Source organism: Panthera leo, chromosome D2 (genome assembly GCF_018350215.1).
Source record: "Panthera leo isolate Ple1 chromosome D2, P.leo_Ple1_pat1.1, whole genome shotgun sequence".
Lineage (NCBI taxonomy): Eukaryota > Metazoa > Chordata > Mammalia > Carnivora > Felidae > Panthera > Panthera leo.
Genome location: NC_056689.1, coordinates 71,566,687 through 71,589,374, shown reverse-complemented (window position 1 = coordinate 71,589,374; position 22,688 = coordinate 71,566,687). Strand labels below are relative to the sequence as shown.

At 35.3% G+C, this 22,688-nt stretch overlaps 1 protein-coding gene across 5 annotated transcripts in view; it reads right to left on the bottom strand.

Annotated features, from left to right (window-relative positions):
- ATRNL1 (attractin like 1) overlaps positions 1-22,688 on the bottom strand; it is a 777,769-nt gene that overhangs the window by 565,876 nt on the left and 189,205 nt on the right. For all 5 annotated transcript variants that reach the window (XM_042908168.1, XM_042908169.1, XM_042908170.1 and 2 more), the window contains exon 19: positions 1,631-1,768. In XM_042908168.1, the coding sequence (XP_042764102.1) occupies positions 1,631-1,768 (138 nt within the window). The remainder of the gene's footprint in view (positions 1-1,630; positions 1,769-22,688) is intronic.

Genomic DNA, 22,688 nt, shown 5'->3' with positions numbered 1-22,688 from the left:
AATTCCTCTCCTGGTTTATACACAAAAGAATTGAAAACCAGTATTCAACAAAGACTCGGCAATAAGGTTCACAGCAGCATTATTCGCAATATGCAAGCAGTGTTAAAACTTCTAGAGAGTCTTCATCTTTCCACAGCCAATAATGGAGGCTTTTCTGTGGGTGCTTTATGGGCAATCTCCATTAGAAATAATGGATTAAAAATGTAAGGGACAAGGACCAATCTAGATATAAAAAAGGATTACTATGGGGGCACCTGGGTGGCTCAGTCGGTTGAGCATCCAACTTCGACTCAGGTCATGATCTCAGCATTCCCGAGTTTGAGCTCTGTGGTGACAGCTCAGAGCCTGGAGTCTGTTTCAGATTCTGTGTCTCCCTCTCTGTCTCTGCCCCTCCTCCACTCATATTTTAATAAAAAAAGGATTACTATAAAATTATAATTTAAAAGGAAACTTAAAAGAACACTTAAAAATTCTCTGGCATGGGGTGCCTGGGTGGCTCAGTCAGTTGAGCGTCCAACTTAGGCTCAGGTCATGATCTCATGGCTCATGGGTTCGAGCCCCACCCCAGGGTCCATGTGACAGCTCAGAGCCTAGAGCCTGCTTGGAATTCTGTGCCTCCTTCTCTCTCTGCCCCTCCCCTTCTTGCTGTCTCTCTCTCACTCTCAAAAATAAACATTAATTTTTTTTTAATTCTCTGCAAAATAAGAGGAAAAAGCAGCAGGATAGAGGGGAAGATAGAGAAAAGTAGAGTTTAGTAAACAAAAAAAAAAAAACGTGATGAGAATAGCACTTAAAATGCTCCTTTAATGTCCTTCAATTCCTATTACATGACCTCTATTACATGTGATCTCATTCGATCTTTATCATCTGCCTTTTGCATACGAAAAAAAGGAGGCACTAAGGTTAAGTGGCCACGGCCAGACACGTAAACAGTGGCAGAGAGGGATTTCAGCCCAGGATTGATTGCAAACACAAAAATCTTACCTGATGTAAGGCATACACAAAACCTTTAATTGTTTCTTATTTCTACAGTCTAAACAATAATTTACTATTATTAAAAAACAATCAGGGACGCCTGGGTGACTCAGTTGGTTAAGCATCCAACTTCGGCTCCGGTCACGATCTTGTGGTTCTTGAGTTCGAGCCCTACATTGGGCTCTGTGCTGACAGCTCAGAGCCTGAAGCCTGCTTCAGATTCTGTGTCTCCCTCTCTCTGTGCCCCTCCCCCGCTCACACTCTGTCTCTGTCTCTCTCTCTTTCTCTCTCCCAAACATAAATAAATATTTAAAAAATAAAAATAGATATAGAAAACAATCAGCAGTGATTGTGAATAGTGAGATTATAGGTGATTTTTAATGTATCTGCATTTGCTAAATTTCCTATAATAAACATGTATTCATTTTGAAATAAGAAAAATACTTTTTAAAGTAAGTATACCACAAAACTGTTATAGCTCACATCGTCTCTAATGAATAAATACTACTTTCCAAAAATATTTAAGCTTCATGGGAAAAATTTTCCTTAATAAAATGTATTTTCCACAATAAGATAGCATTTTCCACAAGAGGTTCATCTTTCTCAACTTTCATTTCTGTCATACAAATACACAGGTAAGGGAAAAACTACTTACCTGTGCACTGTCCTCCGTTAGTCGGATCTCCGTAATAACCTGGCATGCAATCTTGACACTGGTTTCCTGTGGTGAGATTTTTACACTGTTCACACACGTTATTATTGACGCAAGTGCTATGTCCATTACACTGGCAAGCTAAAGAAAAGAGTAAAAATATCTGCATCACAATAGCAAGTATAATAGCTATCAAGACAAAGAATTTATTTTACAAATTTGAATGATAGCAAAGTCCAAAGGACATTTCCCAAGTTTTATTTTTATTATGTATAACATATGTGGCTCAAATATTAAAGCAGGACAATTTATATGGTAAATTCTTTGTTAAAATTTTGTCCAATGCTCTATAATATGTAGGGGCAAGCAATAGAGTAAAACATAAAAGTTATAGCCAAAAAGAATACTTTTTAACTATTCCTTAAAGATTCATGTATTATGTGTATTAAGTTATATAAGCACAAGACTGAATAATATAGCTTTGATAAAGAATATTGAAAATGCATCTTATTATATTTACACATAACAACAAAGGATCAATAAATACAGAAAACTTTGAGACTATATACGTCCTTACTTGAAAAAAATACGTGTAGAATTATCAAAAAATAGCACTTTTAAATTAATTTACACAAATGTTTCTCTTCTTTGGATAAGAAAAGCTTCAAGGCTTACTAAAAATTCTATTTGTGAACTAAAAAGAATCACATTTAAAGCCTGACTCTTTATGTCTTCATAATATAAAATTTAATAGGTTTTGATATTAATTTTACAACAGAATCCAAAAATTTCAGATGAGAGATCAAGTTCATATGTGAAAGCTCACACCTTTGGTGCTTATTTGGGGCATAATGACTTGGTTTGGTAACTGCTTGCCCAAACACCATCATCACTGCCACCCTCATAATCATCTTCATCATTATTACAACTAAGATAACCTTAATTTGAGGTTTCCCTTACTTTGACCAGGGAAGCCAATGTTCAGTCAACCAATCGTTTGTGGCTAGCATCTATTCTAGTTGGTCAGTGCACATACTAGACCTGTTTTAAAATATATAAATACCACCCCATTGCCACATAGTATAGCAGGTGGTTTACATGAATTATATCATTTAATCCTCACAACGATTCTATGTGGAAAGCACTACAGCAGAGGACCATTTCTAAGATAAGCAAGCCTGGGTAAAGCAACCACCCAAAGTCACGCAGATAATTAATGCCAGAAACAAACACACAATCAGGAAGTATGAATCAAAAGACCAGACATTAAATACCACCTCTTGTGTGTAGAAAATTTGAAAGTGAGAGGGAAATCCTGAGAGACTAGCATAAGGTTATCAACAAGTGTTAACCTCAAAGGATAAAGAAATGCACTGGCAAAAACAGTGAAAACCAAATACCTATACCTTACAGAAATTTTCAGAAGCATAACTCTACTATAACACAGGATAGAAATAACACAAAGTCATCACGGGAAAATGCTAAATAATCATCATCCTCTTTATAAAATTGAGGAAAGGATAAGTTTTCACATTTTCTATTACATTATGAAACAATGACAAGGAAATTTAGGAAAAAAAGTTCATGATAATTTAAGTGCAATCAAAACACAAAACATTATGTTTAGAATGCTCAAAATTTTGTTTTAAAATGTATAAATATGCCTATGGAAAAATTAATTGTGGTTATTTTAATTTAATAAGATTTTTCTGCATCATCAATTTTCTATAATAAATTCCTACTACTTCTATAATAAGAAACAATGTTAAGAACTTTAACTTTTTAACATTTGTTTTAAAAGATAAGTTGTTTCATAGAAAGTTTATTATGTGACACTACTAATTAATTCACTCAGGTAAAAACAAAATTTATTGAGTGCCTACTACATGCAAAGCATTACCTAAAAAAGTTAAAATGAGAAATGGGTTGCTATAAGTATTTTATGAATCTCCTGGCTGCATTTTTTCATGAGAAAAACAAATGCTTTAACTTCTGAATAAGATGTTTAAATTCAGCAATCACATCTAACATCACCCCTTCAGATTACCACTAAGATAATAAGGAAACTTGACAGCAATGACAGGAATTTGGGTATTGTGACAATGACACAAATAAAACCAGGAAGTAGTAAACTACAATACCTCTGGAAATTAAAAGGGGACCCCTGGTGTAATGCTAGTCACTGTCCCTTCTTGAAAATGAGCATTTCAGAAGGCAGTTCTGGGGCAATCATGAAGCATATTAGTGGCATGATGCCATACAACTGGTAGAAAGTGTGATACAGGAAAATCTAATGTTTTAGGTAATGAATACACCCCCCCCCCCCAGAAAGCTGGTTCAATTTAGACCTAACTGCTGGCAAAATTTCCAAGAGAGGGGACGGGGAAGGAATGGTCATTGTTACAACTTATACTAGCACAGTAGCAATGGCAAAAGAGAAAGCATGTTACGGAAAGCAGAATCCAGGCACAATGGCTGTATCAAACATAGACAAGAAAAGGATACACAATAAGCCTATGATTATGTTTGATTCCCACTAGCATCAGGGTGCTGGAACAGTGAGTAATATAAGCTTACATCTAACAGTTCTTCCAGGATACATTGTTACTTGAAAGGTTCTAATAACAACCTGCTTGTGGAACATGAATAAAACTAAAGAGAAGCTATCCACACTGTTTTGTCTAAATTTTAAAACAAACCCAGATGGTTCTGTATCTATTGATAAGCAAACACACACAAAAAAATGAAAATAAAACATTATGGAAAAGTCAGCATTTGATATGCAAATAAAGTACATAGTTTTGAAAAATATGTGCTATAAAACAGATGTAAAACATTTAAAATATCTGCTTGACATTCTCAATAAAATTCAAAAGATATACACACAGAAAATCAAGGCTAAAATTTACTGAAACATTTTTTAACACATATCCTATCTTAAACCAAAAGGGATTATCAGATGCTAGAAATAAAGCTGAGATTCAAACAAGATCCAAAGAAAGAATTTTGAGGTAGCAACTGAATTTCACTATACATAGAATAGACAAGCAAGAATAAGGAGGCATGGGTTTGAAAACCCAGCATGGCCAGGTGATACAATCTTGCATCCTCAAGGAAGAGAGCGAAACTGAACCATGGGTCATGATTTTGCAGTTCATGGGTTCGAGCCTTTCAACAGGCTCTGTGCTGACAGCTCAGAGCCTGGAGCCTGCTTTGCATTCTGTGTCTCCCTCTCTCTGGCCCTCCCCCAGCTCACAAAAATAATAAACTTTAAAAAAAAGAATGATAAACTTTTTCAAAAAAGAAAAAAGAAAAGAAAAACCTTGAAGGGGTGCCTGGGTGGCTCAGTCAGTCGAGCATCCGACTTTTGGCTCGGGTCATGATCATGGTTCGTGGTATCGAGCTGTGGCATTGTACTGACAGCACGGAGCCTGCTTGGGATTCTCGCACCCTCTCTCTCTGCTCCTCCTCCACTCACTCACAGTTAAATACATGTTCTCTCTCCCTCTCTCTCCCTCTCTCTCTCCTAAAATAAATGAATAAACTTAAAAAAAAGAAAATCAGGAAGGAAGAGGTGATATACCACTGACAAAGGGTAGGAAAGAAGAATTATAAGGGAACATTATAAACAACTGTATGCCAGTCAATTAGAAAACCTAGATAAAATGGACAACTTTTTGGAATGATACTAACAACAAGACTGACTTAAGAAGAAGTAGAAAATATGCATAAACTCTAACAATGAACAGAATGAGTGAGGTACAGGCTTGTAGTCACAGAATGAATAAGTCACAAGGATGAAAGGTGCAGCATAGAGAATACATTCAATGGTGCTGTATGACAGCCAATGGCAGCTACACTCCTGGGAAACACAGCATAACGTACAGAGTTGTTGAGTCACTATACTGTGCACCTGAAGCTACTGCAACATTTTATGTCAACTACACTCCAATAAAAACAAACAAACAAACAAACAAACAAGTCAGCAATCAACAAAGTACCAGCAAAATATAGCTCACGATCAGCTGGCTTCACTCGTGAATTCTACCAAATGGTTAAAGAATAATCAATATTAATTATTCAAGAATATTTCCACAATAGAGAAGCAAAGAAAAAACGTCTTGTTTCTATGAGACGACTACTAACCCAATACAAAGACCAAAGTCATCACAAAAAAGATGACAGTCCAACAGCACTTATGTTTATAGGTGTAAAATCCTTAAGACACAGTAGCAAAATGAGTCCACTAGCATATAAAAAGGATTATTTATCATGACCAAACAGAACTTATCCCAGGATTGGGATAAACCCGTTTCTTTGAACAACTAGGAAACAATCAAATATACACCATACTACTGGAGAAAGAGGAGAAAAAAACCAACATGATCATCTCAATACATGGAAAATACTCAACAAACTAGGAAAAGAAAGGAATTGCATCAAACTGTAAAGAACATATATGAAACGTACATAGCTAACATCATATTTAATGGTGAAAGACTGAAAGCTTTCCTTTTAAGATCAGGAACAAGACAAAAATGCCCTCTCTTGTCACTTCTATTCAACATTGTCCTGGAGGTTCTGGAAAGGGCAATTAGGCAGAAAAAGAAACAAAAGGCATTTAGATTTTAAGAAAATGTTTACAACTAACTCAATTTGCAGGTGACATGATCTTACATATAGCAAACTAAGAGGGATCCACACAAAAAATATTTGAGCTAATAAACAAATTCAGCAATATTGTAGAATAAAAGATCAATTATAGGTAAATCAGCTTCATTGTATTTTTATACACTTACAATGAACAACCCAAAAATAAAATTAAGAAAACAATTCTACTGACAATAGCACTAGGAAGAATAAAGTACTTAGGAGTATACTTAAATACAAAAATAGAGGACTTGTACTTTGAAAACTACAAAACATTGTTGAAAGAAATTAATGGAAAGACTTCTATTCACAGATTATTAGGCTTAATATTAAGATAGCAAATCATCCAATTGATTTCCAAACTAAATGCAGCATCTATCAAATTCCAAACACATTTTTTTTTGGAAGAGACAAGAAGATCCTAAAATGTGTAGGAGTTACAACAAATACCAACTAGCCAAAATGATCTTGGGGAAAAAAAAAAAGAACCAAGTTAGAGGACCGCTTACTCTTCCCAATTTCAAGACGTACTACAGAGTTACAGCAATCAAACCAGTGTAGTATTAGCATAAAGAGAGACACAGCAATAAAGAAAATAGAATTAGGTCCACAAACAATCCCATACATCTATAATTTACTGATTTTCAACAAGGGTGACAAGACCATTAAATGGAGAAAGAACAGTCTTTTCAACCAATGATGTTGGGATAACTTGATAACAACATGCAAAAGATAAAATTTGGACTTGTACCTCATAACATATACAAAAATTAACTCTAGGGGCACCTGGGTGGCTCAGTCTGTTAAGCGTCTGATTGTCAGTTTCAGTTCAGTTCATGATCTCACGGTACATGAGATAAAACACTGCATCAGGCTCTGTGCTGATGGTACAGAGCTTGCTTGGGATTTTCTTTCTCCCTCACTCTCTGTCCCTCCCCCACTTGTGCTCACTCGCTCTCTCTCTCAAAATAAATAAATAAATATTTTTTTTTAATTAACTCAAAACAGATCAACGATCTGAGTGTAAGAGCTAAAATGATAAAAATGTTATAAGAAAATATGTGTAAATCTTCATGATTTTGAATTAGACAAGAGTTCTTTACATATGAGACCAAAAGCAGGAGTAACCAATAGAAAAAAAGCAGATATATTGGATACCACCAAAATAAGAAACCTTTGTCCCTTAAAAAACACCATCAAGAAAGTGAAGAGACAGGGGCACCTGGGTGGCTCAGTCCGTTAAGCTCTAGCTTCAGCTCAGGTCATGATCTCACAGTTCATGAGTTAGAGCCCCACAATTGGCTCTGTGCTGACAGTTCAGAGTCTAGAGCCCCTTCGGGTTCTACATCTCCCTCTCTCTCTATGCTTCCCCCATTCATGCTCTGTCTCTCCCTCCTTCAAAAATAAATAAATATTTTTTTAAAAAATTTTAAGTGAAGAGACATTCTACAGAATAGGAGAAAATATTTAAGGATCATATCTCCAATAACCCTGAACACATAAATAACTCTAAAAATACTATTATTTAAGATATCACCTCATGCCAGTCAGAGTGGCTAAAATGAACAAATCAGGAGACTATAGGTCCTGGAGAGGATGTGGAGAAATGGAAACCCTCTTGCACTGTTGGTGGGAGTGCAAACTGGTGCAGCCACTCTGGAAAACAGTGTGGAGGTTCCTTAAAATATTAAAAATAGATCTACCCTATGACCCAGCAATAACACTGCTAGGAATTTACCCAAGGGATACAGGAGTGCTGATGCATAGGGGCACTTGTACCCCAATGTTTACAGCAGTGCTTTCAACAATAGCCCAAATATGGAAAGAGCCTAAATGCCCATCAACTGATGAATGGATAAAGAAATTGTGGTTTATATACACAATGGAATACTACTTGGCAATGAGAAAGAATGAAACATGGCCTTTTGTAGCAATGTGGATGGAAGTGGAGAATGTTATGCTAAGTGAAATAAGTCATACAAAGAAAGACAAAAACCATATGTTTTCACTCTTATGTGGATCCTAAGAAACTTAACAGAAGACCATGGGGGAGGGGAAGGGGGAAAAAACGTTACAGAGAGGGAAGGAGGCAAACCATTAGAGACTCTTAAAACCGATAATAAACTGAGGGTTGATGGGGGGTGGGAGGGAGGGGAAAGTGGGTGATGGGCATTGAAGAGGGCACCTGTTGGAAAGAGCACTGGGTGTTGTAGGGAAACTAATTTGGCAATAAATTTCATATTAAAAAAAAAATAACATGGGCAAAGTATTTGGGTAGATAGTTTCCAAAGAAGATAAATGAATGCTAATGAGAAAATGAAAAGAGCATCATTAGTCATAAGGGAAATGCAAATCAAACCCACAATGAGGGGCTTGGTTGGTCAAGTTTTCAGACTCTTGATTTCAGCTCAGGTCATGATCTCATGGTTCTGAGTTCGAGCCCTGCATTGGGTTCTGCAGTGACAGTGCCGAGACTGCTTGGGATCTTCTCTCTCTGCCCTTGCCACACTCACACTCTATCTCTATCTCTATCAAAAAATAAACAAACTTTGGGGCACCTGGGTGGCTCAGTCGGTTAAGCGGCCGACTTTGGCTCAGGTCGTGATTTCGCGGTCCGTGAGTTCGAGCCCCGCGTCGGGCTCTGTGCTGACAGCTCAGAGCCTGGAGCCTGTTTCAGATTCTGTGTCTCCCTCTCTCTGACCCTCCCCTGTTCATGCTCTGTCTCTCCCTGTCTCAAAAATAAATAAAACATTTAAAAAAAAATAAAAATAAACAAACTTAAAAAACACAATGAGCTAACACTTAATATCCACTAGGATAGTAATAATCAAAATAATGGACAAAAACCAGTGTTGGTGAGGGTAAAATAATTAGAACCCACAAATATTGCTAGTGGTAATGTAAAAATCTGATGCAGTATCTCTAGAAAACAGCCTGGCAGTTCCTCAAAAGTTTAAATACAGATTTATCATATGACTAAACATTCCACTCCCACATATATACCAAAAAAAATTAAAACATGCCTATATGAAAATATTCACATCAGCATTATTCATAACAGCAGAAGATTGGAAATAAGCCAAAGATCCATCAACTGATGAATGCACAACGTGTGGTATCCATAACTGAGTATTATTCAGCCATAAATAGAAGCAAAGGACTAACAATATATGCTACCATATGAATGAACCTTAAAAACATTATGCTAAGTCAGAGAAGCCAGTCTCAAGCGCCCAAGGATTGTATGACTGCATTTAAGTATCCAGAATAGACAAATTCATAGAGAAATAAAGTGTATTAGTGGTTTTTGGGTGCTGGGGGAAGGAAGAATAGGAAGAAACTATTAAAGGGTATGGGGTTTTGTTTTGGGGCAAATTATTCTGGAACTATATGATGATGATAGATACACACCTACTGATTATACTACAAACCATTTAACATGAAGGATTTTATGCCATATGAGTCATATTTTAAGAAACAAACAAACAAACATACAGGGGCATCTGAGTGGTTCAGCTGGCTAAGCATCTGACTTCAGCTCAGGTCATGATCTCACAGTTCATGAGTTCAAGCCCTGCATCGGGCTCTGTGCTAACAAACAACTCAGAGCCTGCAGCCTGCTTCAGATTCTGTATCTCCCTCGGTATCTCCCCCCACCTCTCATGCTTTGTCTCCCTCTGTCTCTCAAAAATAAATAAATGTTTAAAAAAATTTTTAAAGAAACAAACATACATAAAAGTTAGAACTAATTAGATGAGATGAAAAATAACTGACATAAATTCTTCTCATGTCTGTATGTGCAAACTTCATAACATTACTTTATCCTTGCTCTCATCAAAAAAGTGGGATTTTCCCAACCTTTGATCATGCATTGGCATCAAGACTTCCTTAAAACAACAGAATGTAGAAGTGATGGTATACAAATTCTAAGCTTAGGCCTCAAGAGACATACAAACTCTGCACTCTCCTTCTTAGAATTCTAAGAATACCACGTACAGAAGCAGTCTACAAAACTGGAAGATGACAGGACAGCAGAGACAGTCATTCATAGCTGATGACCCCTAGAGCAACCAGCCAGCTCAGACTCCTAGCGATGTGAGGGAAACATTTTGAAAACATCCAAAACAAATCAGGTGGTCAGATAACTGTAGTCACATTAAACACACACACATACACAAACACACGCACAAACACACATACACAACCAGAAGAGACTTACAGAAGAACTGCGTAGCAGAATTCAACAAGAAAATAAGATGCAAAACCATGAATAAAATGGTTTAATTTTATTTAATACTGTGAGCTTGGGGTATTATGTTAAATAATAATAAATAATTAAAACATAAGCTGAACAGAAAAATGGAAACATCTAAACAAAGAATTAGTGAATTGAAACACAGGTCAAAGGAGACACAAGAATATAAAATACAGAGAACACATTAAGAAAAATTATGGACATAGTGAAAAAGCCTAACATAAGTAAAGCAAACTCCTGGAAATAGAAGACAGAGTGACACAATGGGACAGGTGGCAATATTTGAAGAGATAATGGCTGAAAACTTTACAAAAACGATGGAAAAAAATCAAGCTAGGAATAAGTAACCCATATAATTTGCAATCACAATGAAAAATAAAATTGATACTTAGATACATCATATTAAAATTACTGACATTCAAAAACTAAGAAAAAAATCTATTTTAAAAAGCCAGAGATAGGGAAAAAAACATACTGCTTTCAAAAGGGAAACAATAAGACTAATAGAAGAATTCTTAAGAGAAACAGTGGAAGCCAGAAGAAAAGGAAATTATACTTTCAAATTATTGAAAAAAAAAATCTGTCAACTTAGAATGTTATTTCCAATAAAAATATCCTTCAGATATAAAGACATGCAATTACACAATAAAAACGTTTTCAGGCATATGAAAACCAACATATTTTATAGCCACAATTGAGAAACATAGTATTTATAAATGTTAAATAAAGTTCATCCAGCTAAAGAAATATTATAGCAGAAGTCAAGTCAGATCTATAGGAAAAAAAGATGAGAGAAAATGAACACTACATGGGTAAGTAAAAGAATTTTTTTCTTATCATGATTTCTTTATAAGAAAATCATCTGTTTAAAGCCAAAAATAATGTATTGTGTGGTTAATAACATACATAGAAGTAAAATATATGGCAATAATTACACAAAGGACAGGAAAAGAGCAAATGGAATTACACTATTGTAATATTCTTACCTTATACATGAAGTAGTATAATATTGATTCAAGGTAGACTGTGATAAGATAAAGATGACTATTACAATCACTACAGCAGTCACTAAAAAAAACACAAAAGAAGTATAGCTAAAAATCCAATAAAAGTGATAAAAGTGGACTTTAAAAACACTCAATTAATCCAAAAAAAGGCAAAGGGAAGAACAACAGAAGAAAAAATAAAGTAAATTTTAAAAACAAATACCATGACGGTAAGACTTAAACTCAATTACACCAGTATTATATTAAATATAAATGGACTAAATACTCTGATAAAAGGCAGAGATCTTCAGTCTACATTTTTAAAAAAACAAAAGAGCAAGCAAGACCTATATGTTGTTTATCAGAGATTCATTACTGTAAATAAAAACAGATAGAAGACTTCCACTTCTGCCCATCAAGCATTAACCATTCTAGGAATTGACCTCCAGTTGTAAACAACAAGAAAATGAAACAATATATGAAACAACTACTTTCAAATAACAGGCAGCTCAGGAATGGCATCTGAGCCTATGAGTCTATGACTCCCCTGGCTTGCTACCTGGAGGCAGTTTTAAGGATGGAGCCCAGGGAAGCAAACACAAACAAAGCCCAGAGAGCTCATTTGGTGGAGAAAACAGAGGTCAAACTTTGGGGAGGCCATGTAAGAATTTGGGTGACAAAATATGAGAGAAAAGAGAGATACACACATCAATCTACTGAGGGGTTTCTTAAATTTTTGCCTGAATAATGACAGAACACAGAGTATGAAATTCCATGAAGCTAGAGAAAGAATAACCAGAAAACAATAAGTCAAATAATGCCAGTAGTTCATGTAGGACTGGACTAGTTTGTATTCCAAACAGTTAGAGTGGAGAGACCTTATGATACAAAGAGCACTCTACAGAGACCACAGAAAGGCACTTAGTAGTGGAAATAAATTAACACTGAATTTGGGGTTGCTATATACAGGACGTTACAAATACCTTAAAGACAATTTTTGAACTGATCGTACAGATCTTAAATAACATAATTGCACGCCAGAATAAAGTATAACACACTAAAAGAAATACAACAAAATCAAATAATAAAACTGTAAAAATTCAGTGTCTAGAATACCACGAAAAATTACCAAGCTGAGACATCTGTTCCATAGTCAGAAAAAAAAATTAATACAACAAACAAACAAGAAAACATCGCACACCATAGAATGAGCAGAGAATGATTTTTAGAAAAGCTATTAAGAGTATGCTTTACGTGCTCAAGAATATAGAGGAAAACATGAACATAAAAAAGGAGAGAAATGGAAAATATAAAAATGACAAACACAATTTTAAAAGATGGAAAATAAAATATGCAAAATAAAAAATAAATTCAATGAAAAAAAATCTTTCAACAATTGGTGCTGGGACCGCTGGATAGACACATGCTAAAGAATTAAGTTGGATCCCTATCTCCTATCTCATACCACACACAAAAATTAACTCAAAGTGGGTCAAAAACCTAAATGTAATAACTAAAACTATTAAATTCTTAGAAGAAAATCTTTGAGACCTTATATAATGCATGGTTTCCCAGATATGACACCAAAGGCAAAAAAAAGAAACAAAATAGAGAGTACATGATCAAAATTTAAAATTTTTGTACAACAAAGGACACTCTCAAGGAAATGAAAGGACAACTGACAGAGTAGAAAATATATCTGCAAACCAATCTTTGATAAGGGGCTTGTATTCACGGTATATAAAGAACTCTTACAGTTCAATAATAAAAAGATAAATAGCCCAATTAAACAATGAGCAGAGAATATTATACACATTTCTCAGAAGAAGAAACAGAAGTGGCCAATAGGCACATGAAAAGATGTTCAAGAGCATATCACACTAAGTAACTGCATATCAAAACTGCAATGAGATACCACTTCACACACACCAGGATCATCATAATTAAAATGACACGAAATAACCAGTGTCGGCAAAGATATGGAGTAAATGGAATTCCTCATCCACTGTTGTGGGAATGTAAAATAATGTAGCAGCTTCAAAACAGTCTGGAAGTTCCTCAAAAGGTTAGTTGTAGTCACTGTTCAACCCAAAGTAGTTGAATCTAGTAAAGATATTCCATTCCCAAAGTAATGAAAATAGGTTCACACATAAATTTTTACATTAACATTCATAGAAGCATTATTCAAAAATCCCCTAATTGTAAACACACAAATGTCCATCAAGTGATAATTAGATAAACAAAATTTTACCAAATATTATGTGGTAATACAAAGAAATAAAGTACCGCTACAAGCTGCAACATGGATAAACCTTCAAAACATTTCACATTATGGAATGGGAAAGAAGCCAGTCACAAAAGACTACAACTGTATGGCTCAATTTATTTAAACTGTCCAGAATAGGCACATTCAAAGAGATATAAAAAGTAGTGGTTGCTTACAACTGACAAGAGTAGATGGGGTTTAACAGTCAGTGACTGCTAATAAGTAATAAGCTTTCTTTTGAAGATGACAAAATTCCTTTTAAATTGATTTGTGGTGATGACTGAGTAACTCTGTGAATATACTAAAAAACCACTGAGTTACACTCTTTAAATGGATAAACTGTATGGTATGCTGGATAATCTTAGGTATCAGTGAAGCTAGGTTACAGAACCCAATATTTAATCACACTAATGGCTCCCTCTTGAGTGTGGTAGAGACCTGTACATATGATGGAACAGTCATGAATTTAATCTGATTAGGTTATGTTACGTGGCACAGGTGACTTCAAGAAAGGAAAATCATCCTGGATAATCCCAATCAGAAGATCCCTTAAAAGGAATTGGCCTCTACTTGAAGAGATTCAAAGTGAGAGATACCATTTGAGCTTGTGAGACTCTACATTGCTAGTTTGGGAAAGGGAGGGGGACATGTGGGAAAGAATGTGAGCATTCATTAGAAGCTGAAGTGGTTACTAGCCACTGAAAGAACTGGCACGTTAGTTATACAACTGCGAAGAACTGAATTTCAAGAAGAACCTGAATGAGGTTGGAAGCAAATTCTTCTCTATGGCTTCCAAAAAAAGACTCAGCCTGACCCACACCTTGATTTCAGCCTTCGAGACCTCAAGCAGAGAAGCCAGCCAGGCCATGTCCAGCACCTGACATATAGAAGTGTGAGCTACAACAGGATATTGTTTAAGCCTCTATCTATGTTTGTGGTAATTTGTTATGCTGCAATACAAACCTAATACACTCTCCCAAAAAAATGCAATGAGAGAAAAAAGAACAAACTGAGAGTGAGGCAGCTGCTTCTGTCAAAGTAGAAAGTGGTAACCTACAGTATCTGAAAACTAAAAGAAGAGCCTTGTCATACATTGCTGAACTTTCATCTATCTGAAAGTCTGTTATTAGGTGGAAATGTTTAGGAATGTTATGTCCTCTTGATGAATTCAACTTTTTATCTTTATGAAGTGATCCTTATTCTAGGTATTATTTTTTGCTTTAAAATATATTTGTATCCAGGGTGCCTGGGTGGCTCAGTCAGTTAAGTCTCCAACTTCAGCTCAGGTCATGATCTCACCATCTAAGAGTTCAGGTCCCACGTCAGGCTCTGGGCTAACAGCTCAGAGCCTAGAGCCTGCTTCGGATTCTGTCTGTCTGTCTCTCTCTCTCTCTCTCTCTCTCTCTCTCTCTCTCTCTGCCCCTTCCCAGCTTGCGCTCTGCCTCTCTCTCAAAAACAGAATAAAAACATAAAAAAATGTTTTTAACCTATTTTTCTGACATTGTAGCCAACTCAGCTTTCTCTTGATTTGTGTTAGCATACTATTTCTATTTCCATTCTTTAACTTTTAAAATAACTGTGTCTTTGTATTTTAAATACAAAGTGAAACAACATAGCATATAGTTGGGTCTTGCTTTTTTAGCTAATACGAAAATCCTAGCCTTTTTATTGAAGCTATTGGATCATTTATATTTAGCGTGATTACTGAAATGACTGAGGTTAAATCTATCATTTTGCCACTAGTTAACTATTTGTCCTACCTATTATGCATAGCTCTTTTTCCTTGTTTTGCTTTCTTTTGGACTATTTCATCTACTTTCTTGGCTTACTGCCTATGATTCTCTGTCATTTTAGTAGTTGTTTGAGGGTTTCGAATATACATCTACAAATTATCACAGTCTATATTCAAGCAATATACCACTTCACATATCATATAAAAATTCTACAACAGGATACGTCCATTATTCTTCTGTTGACCTTTAAGCTATTACAGTCATAATTTTCTTCTACATAAAAATTAAACTCCTAATACACTGTTGTCATTTTTGCCTTAAAATTTTTATTGCCTTTTTTAGATATGGAAATTTTAAGAAAAAAAAGTCTTTACCCAGATTATTACCACGTCCTTTGTTCCTCATTCCTTTGTGTAAATCAGACTTATATCTGGAAGTTATCCTTCTGGCTGAAGGACTTGATTTAACATTTCTTATACACCAAGTTCATTGGTAATAAATTCTTATGATTTTTGTAATTTTGAAATAATTTTTATTTTACCCTCATTTTTGAAAGATACTATCATTAAGTAAACAATTCTAAGTTTTTTCTTTTGCTATTTTAAAGACGTTCCACTTCTCTTGCTCCACTGTTTTTTGTTTGTTTGTTCTTCTGATGAAAAATATGATATCAGACTTACTTTGTTCCTTTCCTCTGTTCATACTGAATCATATTTCTCTGGGCTGCTTTAATCTTTTTATCACTGGTTTAAGCAGTTTTATTATTATGGTTATTGGTATAGATTTACCCACATTTTCTGTGTTTAACATTTATTGACATTCTTGCCTCTTTGGATTTAGTTTTTATCAAATTTGGAAAAATTATGGCCATTATTTCTTGTGATTTTTCTAAGCCCTCTCTCTCTCCCCTCCTTCAGAGGATCCAATTATTGGGCCTAATATGACAACAATATTAGGCCTCTTAATCCAGGGCTCATTGATGTGCTGTTCATTTTATTTCAGTTATTCTTCCTTCTGTGCTTCATTTTGGGTACTTCCTCTTGCTTGTCTTTGCATATACCAATCTTAACTTTCACACATCTAATCTGGTATCAATCGCATTCATTTTTCATCTCAGTATTTTTTATCTCTATAAATTCTACGTTTTTGTTTTTGTTTTCTGTGACTCTAACATGCGCAAAATTTCAGTTTTTAGAGGTGCTTGGGTGGCTCATTCGATTAAGCATCTGACTTTGCTTTCGGCACAGGTCACAAACTCACATTTTGTGGGTTTGTGACCTGCATCAGGCTCTGCACTGACTGTGCAAGGCCTACTTGGAATTCTCCCTCTCCTCTCTCTCTGGCCCTCCCCTGCTCATGTGCAATCTCTCTCTCTCTCTCTCAAATAAACAAACTTTAAAAATTTTAGTTTTTAATATATGAAATATCTTTATAATCATTGTTTCAATATCCTTGTCTACTCTTAGCATATATTTAACTTCTATGTTGGTTTCAATTGAGTGATTTTTCTTCCTCATTGTGAGTCAAGGTTCTCCTGATTCTCTGCATACATGCATATTGGAAGCCTGACATTGTGAATTTTAAGTATTACATTTTGGGTGCTGGAAACTTTTTGTATTCCTAAAATATTCTTCAGCTTTGTTCTGGAATTTGGCTAAATTAATTGAAAACAGTTTGATCCTCCTGGCTATGTTACACAGGACCATAGCAAGATTTAGTCTTGTGCTAATTTTGCCGTATTAAGTTAAGCAAAATCCTTCTAAGTACTCTACCTGATGCCCAGTGATTAATGCCCAAGCAATTCCCTGCCCTGTGTGTGATTTGGTGACTGTTCCATTCAAGTAATTCTTTCTGCAGACTCAAGTAGTTTTCTACAGTGTCGCACTTATTTTTTAGCTTGATATTCAGGGAGTATCCTTCTGCAGTTTTCCACAGTTCTCCCTCCCTCTCTCTCTTTCTCTTTCTCTCTCTCTCTCTGCAGGTCTCTCTTCTTTGGTTCTCTTCCCAGGAAATCTAGCCACCGTGGCCTTCCCTCCCCACATTCCCAGCCCCATTTCTCCAACTCATGGTAACCACCAAACTCTACCTGTGTCCCCTGACTGCACTGCTTCATGCAAACTTTCTTCAGGCACTCACCAAGGATAAGTGGGGCTCACCTGATGTGTTTTCTCTCTGAGGGATCACTGGCTTTTGCTGCTTGTCCAGAATCTTCATAAGTGTTCTTCATCCATTTTGTCCCATTTCTTAATTGTTTCAGGTGGGGGCAGTTAAATTGAGTCATCTTTAGAGTAACCAATCTTCCCACTTTGCTAAGGACTGTCCTGGTATTAGTACTGAAAGTCCCATATCTTAGGAAAGCCCTCAGTCCTGGATACATATCAGAACTGCTGGTCACCCTACTCACTGTTACTCCATTTCTGCTTGATGATAAAGTTTCTTTTTTATTTTAAAACCATATTTAAAAAACGACTTGACACTTAAAGAAAAAGTCACAGTAGCTTATAACATGTTTAAAAGTGATAAGGCTCTTACACTACTGAGAAGTAGACTATCATTCAAATGAATACTGTGACAAGTTAAAGATTAATAGAAAACCTAGAGCAAACATAAAAAGAAGATAATCTAGTCAACAGACCAATAAATAAAACAAAGCATAAAATATGTTCAATTAATTTAAAGGAAGGCAGAAAAGAGGTAAACAGAACCTAAGAACAGATGGGAATAGAAAAAACAAGTAACCAGATGGAAATTTAAAATAAAAACATTTAATTTCAAGCATCCAAACACAGTAATTTAACAGCAGAAACTATCAAATTGTACTAAAAATAAAGAGCCTAACAATGTGTTGTCCATAAGAAACACACTGTAAATATAACATATATACATAAAGTAAAAATATGAAAATAAAGTATCACAAAAACACTACTCAAAACTAGTTAGAGAAAATTTTATAAGATCAAATGCTTATATTAGGGAAAAAACATCAACTCAATTATTTAAGCTTCAACTTTATATAACTGGAAGAAAAGCAACATAAACTATGAGTATGCAAAAAGAAGGAAAAATTAAGGAAGACCAGAAATTAATGAATTCTTAAATGGACAACAGAGAAAAATCAAAATAACAAAAAGCTATTTGTAGGATCAATGAAAACTGACAAACCTCAAGACAGACTGATCAAGAGAGAAAACACAAATTATCAATATTTAGAATTAAAGAGGCTATCATTAAAGATCCTCTAGAGTAAAAGGATAATAACAATTATTATGAACATCTTTCTGTCAATAACATCTTAAATGAAATGAATAAATTCCTTGAAAGACAGACTACTAAACGCACTCAAGAAAAGTTACTGAACCTGAAAAGCCTCATACCTACTAAAAAAGAAAAGAATTTGTAGTTAAAATTCCTCTCCCAAAGAAAACTCCAGGCCAAGATGTCCACCAAATATTTAAGAAATAATGTCAGTCAGTTCTACATAAACTCTTCCAGAAAACAGAAGAGGAAAAAGTATTTCTCAACTCTCGAGACTGATACCAAACCAGACACTACGAAAACTGCAGGAAAATATTGTCATCAATATTAATGAAAAAATGCTTAACAAAATTAAAACAAATTGAACCCAGCAATATAGTAAAAGGTAACACACCGTAAGTGGAATTTATCCCAAAAATGCAAGATTGGCTTGGCATTTGAAACTCAATCAGTATGATCAATGATATTAACAACTAATACAAAAAATAATTATATGATCATCTCACAGATGTATGCCTTTGGAAGAATTACACATCACTTCATGATTTATTTTTTTTTAATTTTGTTAATGTTTATTTATTTTTGAGAGAGAGAGAGAGAGAGAGGGAGAGAGGGAGAGAGAGAGAGAGAGAGAGAGAGCATGAGCAGGGAAGGGGGAAGAGAAAGAGACACACACAGAATCTGAAGCAGGCTCCAGGCTCTGAGCGTCAGCACAGAGCCCAATGCAGGGCTCGAACTCACAGACCATGAGGTCATGACCTGAACTGAAGTCGGACGCTCAACCGACTGAACCACCCAGGCGCCCCCACATCAGTTCATGATTGAAAGAAAGAAAGAGAGAAAGAAAGAGAGAGAGAGAGAGAGAGAGAGAGAGAGAGAGAAAGAAAGAAAGAAAGAAAGAAAGAAAGAAAGAAAGAAAGAAAGAAAGAAAACCTCAACTAACTAGAATAGAAGGGAAGCTTCTCAATCTGGTAAAGACATTTATAAAATGTCAATAGCTAACATTATACTTAAAGGCTAAGTACACTGCAATTGAGACAACTGTCCACTCTCACTAATTCAATCCCATGTTGCACTGTAGGGCCTAGACAGTGCAATAAGGAAAAAACAAAAATAATATGCATGATTTGGAAAGGAAAAAAAGAATACTGTGTTTATTAAAAAGCAACTCAAAGAAAATCCTAAAGAATCTATATGAAGAGTACCAGAATGAACAAAAGAAGTCACCAAGGTCACATAGTACAGGGGCAACATAGCACCAAAAAAATGCATTTCTATAAAATTGCAAAACCATTAGAAAATTCTGTGTATAAAATTCCATTTTATGCACCTTGAAGAAACAATGTAGAACTTTTGGTAACTGAAAACAATGAAGGCTGCCTAGGTCTACATCTCCTAATACATCCTTCAGAAAAAAAAAAAAGTACAAGCAGAGAAAAAAAAATCCAAAAACTACACCTTCATCATAATCTGACAATAGAAAAAAAAATCCATGGAAGCAATCTCATATGCTCCCACCCCATTGCAAGATTTTGTGGTGAGAAAGTACTCACCAAGATAAAAAAGAAGAGAGAAGATGGAAGCTTGAAACAAGTTTAAAGTTGATATAAAATCTCCCTTGGAAAGATTAAGTCTATCCTAAGTATGAAAATACCAAGACAGTGTCACTGTAAATGAGCACCATACATAGAAAAGGACCCAGGGACACTTGGCTCGCTCAGTTGGTAGAATGTGCAATTCTTGATCTAAGGGATATAGGTTAAAGCCCCACGTTGTGTGTAGAGATTACTTAAAAGAAAAAAATCTTTAAAAAAAAAAAAGTACTTAAAAAGCAGGGATAATTTGAAGTAGGAGTCCTGAGTATAACTTTGGGGAGAAAAAGGGTAGTAAATAAAAGATGTGCCTTTTGGCAACCAGGTGGTTAAGGGATAAATAAAGTGGAAAAGTTAACTTCTTTCAAGACAAAAAAAAGCCACAAATTCAGGACATACAATTCTTACCTTACTCTTACCTTATCTTACCTTTACTCACATAAATCATATTAATGAATCTATGCAGTTATTAAAAACACAGAAAACAAAACAAAAATCAGAAAACCAGATCCAACATACATTAACTACTGAAAATTCCCCTGAAAAATATAACCAGGAAGCAGGAAACCATGACAGCTCTCCAAACAGAATAAATATAGTCAAACCAGCATTTATTTGAAGAGTAGCAAAAACTACCTTAAATCAGAAATTCAATGAAGAATTGACATGGGCATAAAGAAGGAAGAAATGAAATAAGAGTTGACTCAACTAAGGAAAAGAATAAAAACAAACAAACTCAGAAGTAGGCACTGAATTATAAGATGCCCAAGGGAAAACAGACTCTCTTGACAATTTAAAGAGGCATTAGAGCAAGTCAGAAAACAACCAAGAAAGTGAAAAGGTGAGTGAGAGAGAAATTAAGAGGGTCAGAAATGAAGAACTGGACATCTGCATGGCTCAGTCAGCTGGGCAGCGAACTCTTGATTTTGGCTTAGGTCATGATCTCACAGTCTTGGGATAAGGCCCACAGTTGGGATCTGAACAGAGCACAGAGGCTGTTTGGGATTCTCTCCCTCCTTCTCTCTCTGCCCCTCCCCTATGTGTGCTCTCTTCCTCTCTCATGTGGCTCATGTGTGCTCTCTTCCTCTCTCAAAATAAATAAATAACCTTAAAAAAATGGAGAATATTTAAAACTATAATCCAAGAAAATTTTCTAGAAATAAAATAATTCCTTAGTGCCTCCTTCAAGTCACTAGCTGCTGTCCCCGAAAGTAACCACTTCCCTGATCTCTCATAAAATAACTTTGCCTCTTTTTGAATGTTACATAAACTAAGATAGAGTGTCTTGTTTTGTGTCTGGCTTCTTTCTCTCCACACCATATATGTGAGAGCCGCCATAGTGTCCCATGTGGTTACGCGTAAATCATTCTCATGCTGTATGCTCCATTGTGCATCGTATCAATTTCTTTATTCATACAGCTGCTCATGAACATTTGGATGAGTTCCAGGGTGGAACTATTAAAACTATGCTGTGTGAACATTCCTATGAGTGTCTTGCAAGTGAACATTTGCTTTATATTGGGTTACTGAGCCTAAACCAGGGGTCAGCAAACATTTTCTGTAAAGGACCAAATAGTATTTTAGACAGTGTGGGCACATATAGACTCTGGCAGAGATTCATCCCTTCTTTCTTTTGTTTCTTCCCTTCCTACATTCCTTCATTACTTACTTACTTCCTCTTCCTCAGTCTCCTTCTCTTTTTCAACCTTTTATAAAGGTGAAATCATTCTTGTTCACAGGCTATGTAGAAACAAGCCACAGGCTAAATTTGGCAGTATTTGGTAAACTTTGGTAAATTTGGTAAACTATAGTTTACCAGCCACTGGCCTACACACAGAATCCTTGATTCATTGGGGATGCATTTATTCAGCTTTGACAGATATTTCCAAAGTGTTTTCCAAGTGTTATGCCATTTAGACTTTCAAAAAGCAGTATATAAGATTTCCATTTGTTCTATATCATTGTTAACAATTAAAATTATATGTATTTTTTATTTTATACATTCTGGTGGATAATTAGTGGTATCATTTTGTGGTTTTCATTTGCATTCCCCTCAAGACCAAAAAGGTTAAACACCTTTTCCATTGTTTATTGGTGTTTTAAATATCCTCTTTTGTGATGTTCAACTATCTTGCCCATTTTTTGTTTGTACTGTTTCTTTTTGTTACTGATTTATAATAAATCTCAATTTGAGATAAGAGGTTTTATTAGATAATTAGACTTATAAATAACTTCAATTCAGAGGCTTCCATTCCTCAATTTCTAAAGGTTTTATTATGAATGGAATTTCTTAATATAGTACAATTTATCTTATTTCCCTCTTT